The 6,598-nt window shown below is 46.1% G+C and overlaps 1 protein-coding gene across 2 annotated transcripts; it reads left to right on the forward strand.

The window, feature by feature from the left end:
- Positions 1 to 1,770: 1,770 nt before the first annotated feature.
- LOC136455951 (tubulin beta-5 chain) lies at positions 1,771 to 5,531 on the forward strand. 2 transcript variants are annotated; one of them, XM_066455682.1, is made up of 5 exons: positions 1,837 to 1,895; positions 2,407 to 2,444; positions 2,675 to 3,090; positions 3,773 to 4,042; positions 4,597 to 5,531. In XM_066455682.1, exons 3-5 carry the CDS (start codon positions 2,697 to 2,699, stop codon positions 5,271 to 5,273), a joined length of 1,341 nt encoding a protein of 446 aa, XP_066311779.1. In that variant the 5' UTR covers positions 1,837 to 1,895; positions 2,407 to 2,444; positions 2,675 to 2,696; the 3' UTR covers positions 5,274 to 5,531. The 2 variants fall into 2 exon arrangements, with proteins under 2 accessions (XP_066311778.1, XP_066311779.1); XM_066455681.1 differs by lacking the exon at positions 2,407 to 2,444 and having other exon boundaries at positions 1,771 to 1,895.
- Positions 5,532 to 6,598: the final 1,067 nt, after the last annotated feature.

A 6,598-nucleotide genomic window follows, 5' to 3' on the forward strand; every position in this document is an offset into this window, starting at 1 on the left:
ATGATAAAAAGTTAAATATCCCGTCGGAGCCTAGCTTGTGGGAAACGGCTAGGGCGAGCATTTTCATGGAGCCAGGCTGGGGCTATGCGACCACTGTCTCTGCGCCGCTGTTAAGCTGCCAAGCATGTGCGCCGCTTGTGTTGCCGCCCTTTGTCTCGTTCGCACACACCGACTATAGTCTCGTCCGCGGTGGCTTCGACTTCGCAGTGGGTGCGGACTGCCGCTACGCTTCGAGGAAGCTGTCGCGGTGATTGCATTTGCACTTGGAGGGAGTTGTTGCTTGCTTCACGTGAAAGAATTTTGTCACCGTGCCCGTGGATTGCATTTTTCTCGAATTTATTTTTTAGCGTTTTCTGAATTCGTGATTGCATTTGAGTTTCGAGGGACCTCCAAAAGGTGATACTCCCATTGTGTCTATGTGAACACCGCCCTGTTGCCCCTTCCATGGTGTTCGTGGAGCAGCATGGCCGGTGCTCACAACCTATTCGACAAAATGCCTGAATCAGAGAGGACGGAGGTGAACTCATCTTAGCAAAAATGAGGTGAATGCGCTTGAACTAGTCTATCAACCAAACAAGATCTAACCAATCCAGACTTGTCTAGAACAAAGCAACCAAACAAGCATTGGTTGCATTAGCTAAAGCTGACGAGAGCTAGTTTGTGTTATTTTGCTAGCCAGGCTTGACGGTAGAAGCGAACCTACACACCCATAGTCCTTGAGTCTTGACTTGCCCACTCCAACAATGACTTACTAGTCTTTGTAGAGTCATGTCACGTTGATGATGGTACTCATGTTGCACGTACATGTTAATATTCTATGTTAATGACACTTATCTAATATTATAAATAATTAAATACTAGTATTTTTATATAAACTTGGCCAAACTCACAAAAGCAAAGAGTGATGAGATGACCATCTCATTTCAATTTGGTAACTCAACTAGTTGTCTTAGTTTTTAGTTAATTTTAGTTAAAAAGTAAGATAAGAATTGCCCCAGTGCATGAAGAAATTATCATTAATAGTATAAGGGGGTGTTTGGTTACTACAGAAAAATTTTAGTCCCTGTCCCATCGGATGTTTGGACACATGCATGAAGTATTAAATATAGACGAAAAAAATAACTAATTGCACAGATTGTGGCTAATTTGCGAGACGAATTTTTTAAGCCTAATTAGTCCATGATTTGACAATGTGATGCTACAGTAAATATGTGCTAATGGTGGATTAATTAGGCTTAATAAATTCGTCTCGTAAATTAGTCTCCATCTATATAATTAGTTTTATAATTAACTTATATTTAGTTCTCCTAAATAACATCCGAACGTCCGATGTGACATGGACTAAAATTTAGTCACGGAATCAAACACCCGCTAACACTCCTGGCCCGACGTAGTGACCAAAATCCAGCCTGATGATTCAAAAAAAAAAGTACTCCTAGCCTGATGATGTACGCAAAACAAAAAAAAGATTTGCCATGTACGCAAAACGAGACAGTCAGCCAGCCCATCCTGGGCCGACGCCGGCAAAACCAGAAGCAAACAAACGCCGAGACGCTCCCAGGGCAGTAACGTCACACAGCAACAACCGTTCCGTTCCATGGGGGAACCGGGGGCAACACCGTCATTTCCGCTGGCCCGGAAGCGGACACCCGAAAAATTTCAAAATCCAAGCGCCCAACGGGCCGTTTTCGAACCCGACGCTGCCGGCCGTCCGATGGGAACGATCGGACGGCCCCGCTGGAGGGAACGCGACTGGGCCGCCTGATCCGGTGCCCTAGCCCCCGCGCCCACTATAAAATCCGCCCCCTTTCTGGCCACTCGATCATTTCATTTACCACACCTCCCCTTCCCCTCCCCGCTCCCCCTCATCTGGACGGCCGACTCGCTTCTGTGAGGTAAAATGCGGCGGAATCCTTGTGCGATACTACCTTGTTGCTCGCGTCTGATCTGTGTGCAATTTTGGGTTTTGTTTCGTGTTTCCGTGGGGGATCTATGTCTGGTAGTAGCAGATTTGGGGACTTTTTTAGGTTTCGTTTTGTGGGGTTTGAATTTTGGGGCTAGATTCGGCACTGTTCGTCTAAATGGCTGTTTAGCCGATTACACACCGTTTAAAAGCACACGGTGGTACACCGTTTCCGTTTAATGGATTGTTTTAAACGGTCGTTTTTCCCGTTTAATGACCGACTGTTTACCGTTTTGCGTTTAGAATAACACTGGATTTGGGTGGATGTTGCGGTTTGCTTCGCTGCTGGTGCGGCTATGTTTTTGCTTAGATCTGCACCGCTCCAAATTTTGTTCCGGCGTTTGGATTATCTGACCGACTGTTTACCGTTTAGCGTTTGGATTCATCTATCGCTGATTCGGGATTCTAAAGGTTCTTATATTGGGATTTGGTTTTGTTCGTAGGTGACGCGCTTCACTGAGGTGTTCTCATAGAATTTCAGGTAGATCTCAAGCTGCTCCTCACTTGCCTTGTGCTACAGCCAATGTTTTAAGTTTTCTGCAATCCTCTTTTTTTTTATTTGCACTTTTTCCTTGTTATTACCGGATCTGATTGATTTCGTGCCGGACCTTGTTATTCCTCCACAGATCTGGTTCTCCACTCCCATTTCGGAATTATGTCTCCATCATTTTCTTGCTACTAACCGCCCTTCTGCTCCCCTCCCACCTGCAGCTACCAACCTTGAGATCCAGCCATGAGGGAGATCCTCCACATCCAGGGCGGTCAGTGCGGCAACCAGATCGGTTCCAAGTTCTGGGAGGTTGTCTGCGACGAGCATGGTATCGACCCCACCGGACGCTACGTCGGCACCTCCGACCTCCAGCTCGAGCGCGTCAACGTCTACTACAACGAGGCCTCATGCGGCCGCTTCGTGCCGCGCGCCGTGCTCATGGACCTCGAGCCCGGCACCATGGACAGCGTCCGCACCGGCCCGTACGGCCAGATCTTCCGCCCCGACAACTTCGTCTTCGGCCAGTCTGGCGCGGGGAACAACTGGGCCAAGGGCCACTACACCGAGGGCGCTGAGCTCATCGACTCCGTGCTTGACGTCGTGAGGAAAGAGGCGGAGAACTGCGACTGCCTCCAAGGTCCTTTTCATTTTTACCATCCTTAAATGCTTACTGTTAATTATCTTTTGACCTGAAAGCACACTGTTCATCATGCTTGTGTGATTGCTATGACGTGTGTTAGATCTGATGAGAGCACTTTCAGATCCGATGCTGTCTATTACGCTTGGAAGGCACCATCATGTGATTATTTACCTTGTAAGCATGCTTTGGTGTAGTTACTTGATTGTTGGCCAGTGTGTGCTTGCTGGTGAACTTTAGTATTCTATATCGTTGATACTAATAATTTATCTACCCCTTGTCTTTGTTTTGTTGACTACTATACTTTAGGATTAACCCCTATGTATTGCTGGATTGTGTTTTTATTTGCTGTTAAGTGTAGCCACATGAGCCTGTTCACCAATATCGATTTTCACTGGTTTTAACTGCAAATGAAGTTTGACCCATATATGCTGTTTGATTTCATTCATACCTGAAAGGCTTTTTAAAAGTGTCCATATGCAATATGTGATTGGCATCTGTAATATTGGACCACACATTGCCCTTCACTTTTCGGGGGAAAAAAAGAGATCGTCTCTATCTGGTTTTGTGCACAGGGTTACTATGATAGCATTCAGAAGTCCTTGGTCTCATAGTGTAATTTAACTTGCTTCTACAGTGTGTTGGCTGCAACTTATTAATATTCTTAACTTGCTGTGATCAGGTTTCCAGGTTTGCCATTCCCTTGGAGGGGGCACTGGATCTGGAATGGGCACCCTTCTCATCTCAAAGATCAGGGAAGAGTACCCTGATCGGATGATGCTCACTTTTTCTGTCTTTCCCTCACCTAAGGTCTCAGACACTGTTGTTGAACCATACAATGCAACACTTTCTGTCCATCAGTTGGTTGAGAACGCAGATGAGTGCATGGTTCTGGACAATGAGGCACTCTATGACATCTGCTTCCGAACTCTGAAGCTTACGACACCTAGCTGTGAGTTGATTTAAACTCAAGTCAATTATCCTGTGTTGAAAATGTGTTGTTTGTGATGTTGCTTTATCAGCTAGATTTATGTTCCCATGATGGCCTTGCCACTATGATATATTTTTGCTTAGTAATTTAATTCAGTTTTTAATATTTTGTATTGCCAGATATTTTGATGTTATTGTGGCATGGCCCTAATTAGTTGGTTAGTTGCACATGGCTGCCCTATTAAAAAAAAAGCTGGTACCTGCTGTGTACCAGATTAATTAATATGTTTTGCACTTGTCCTGTTCATCAATTAAGCCAACTCTTTATTTCTCCATGGCTGTCCTTGTCGATGTGCTGTTCTGTAGTAATAGAAAATTAGCCTAGTTATATAATCAATAACCTTGGCTTATCACATGAATTGACTTCACACCTGTTTAGACATCGGCTATTCCTTCTGTATGCTTTGTAATTATAGTGTTCACTTCCTGAGTAATTTTGATTATTTACAGAAATCATGTAGCAGTTTATTATGTTGTAATTCTTGAATACTGTTCTGACAGTTTTTTTCTGAACAGTTGGAGACTTGAACCACTTGATCAGTGCAACAATGAGTGGAGTCACTTGCTGCCTGCGCTTCCCAGGACAGCTGAACTCTGACTTGCGCAAGCTTGCAGTCAACCTGATCCCATTCCCTCGCCTGCACTTCTTCATGGTCGGCTTTGCGCCACTCACCTCGCGTGGCTCGCAGCAGTACCGTGCTCTCACCGTCCCTGAGCTAACCCAGCAGATGTGGGATGCCAAGAACATGATGTGTGCTGCTGACCCGCGCCATGGACGCTATCTCACAGCCTCTGCCATGTTCCGTGGCAAGATGAGCACTAAGGAGGTTGATGAGCAGATGATCAACGTCCAGAACAAGAACTCGTCCTACTTCGTCGAGTGGATCCCCAACAATGTCAAGTCCAGTGTCTGCGACATCCCGCCTCGTGGCCTCTCCATGGCCTCCACCTTCATTGGCAACTCCACCTCCATCCAGGAGATGTTCCGCCGTGTGAGCGAGCAGTTCACTGCTATGTTCAGGAGGAAGGCTTTCTTGCATTGGTACACTGGCGAGGGCATGGACGAGATGGAGTTCACTGAAGCTGAGAGCAACATGAACGATCTGGTGTCTGAGTACCAGCAGTACCAGGATGCCACTGCTGATGAGGAGGCGGAATATGAGGACGAGGAGGATGCCATCCAAGACGAGTAAGGAGCTGGTTTTCTTTCAAGCTGGAGATTGCGTATGGTTTGCTTATTGTATTCGCGCATGTTTATGCTGTGTAGTAGTACTTCCGTGGGTAGCATGCTGTATGCTACCACTTGCCCTCTTTCGCCACCATAAAGACTTGTTCACCTGCGCTGCTTGATATGCCATGTCGTATATGTGTGGAGTATTTGATTATTGTATCTGCATGCTTGCTCCTGTGATGATTCTTATAACATTAAGAATGCGGATTTGTCCCTTGCACTTGATTGCTCTCGTTGGATCAGCACGGCTCGGACATATCTTAGTGCTGCCTCGCTGGCCCATGGGCACCGGACACGGCCGGCGGGACCTCAACCTCATCGATAACTCTGCCAGAGCCGATTACCGTCGCGCCATATGGACTCACAAGAATCCTCGTATTGAAGATTGGCTGCCACAGTAGTTTTTCTCCAGGATCTAGATGCACCTAGAGAGAGTAGCTTGTTGGAAGTGTCGATGGACTCGTACAGTGTTTTGTAATTTGTGTCTTCGGGTTCAGTCTTCCTGAAAGAAAAATGGTCAGGTTTGCGAAGGAAAAAAGTACCGAGTCTCGACATCAGACGGAGACTTTTCAGTTGACGAAGGCCTTTCCTTGAAAGCTAGACAATCTCTGTTTTGGCTTTCAAATACAGCCAGTGGCGGATCTAGAAACGGGCTCTGCCCCGGGCTAACTGCTGTGACGGCCTGCTGGCCTTTCTCCTCCTCGCCTCCTCGAGGTGGGTTAATAGGTCTTTTTATGCTGTTTTTATAAAGCAATTCCCCACTGCTTATGGGCCTCGCCCCGGGCTGTAGCCCGGGGCCCAAATCCGCCCCTGAATACAGCCATGGATAATTTTCGTACTTGTTTTTTCGCGTCTTTCAGAAGGGTTCATACAGTAACTTCGGATCCGATTTGACCATCTTTGGATTAGGATTCTAAAGTTAGCAACTAGAAACAGTGTTCCAAAGACTTTAGAAGTCTTCTCCACCTTTAAATCGATGATTGCAGCCCTTGTTATTGACGAAACTTTAAATCGATGATTGCCTCAGCTTGTACATGCAAACACTGTGTAGGGAATTTCCATTATTAAAAGATGCAGGAGAGTTTCACGGTTTTGGTTGGGTCATCCCAGTTCCAGCTCCGTGCTATAGTAGCCAAGGAACCGGAGCCGAAGGAGAAAAAAAAAACGGTTTCTTTTGACTTCTAGTTCATTTGACGAAGAGAGAAAAAACAGCTTCCATGAGTTGGAGGAGCCAGAACCGGAGGAGAAAAAAAAGAGTGGCTCCTTCATTTAGAGAAGAGAAAAAAA

Source organism: Miscanthus floridulus, chromosome 6 (genome assembly GCF_019320115.1).
Source record: "Miscanthus floridulus cultivar M001 chromosome 6, ASM1932011v1, whole genome shotgun sequence".
NCBI classification, from domain to species: Eukaryota; Viridiplantae; Streptophyta; class Magnoliopsida; order Poales; family Poaceae; genus Miscanthus; species Miscanthus floridulus.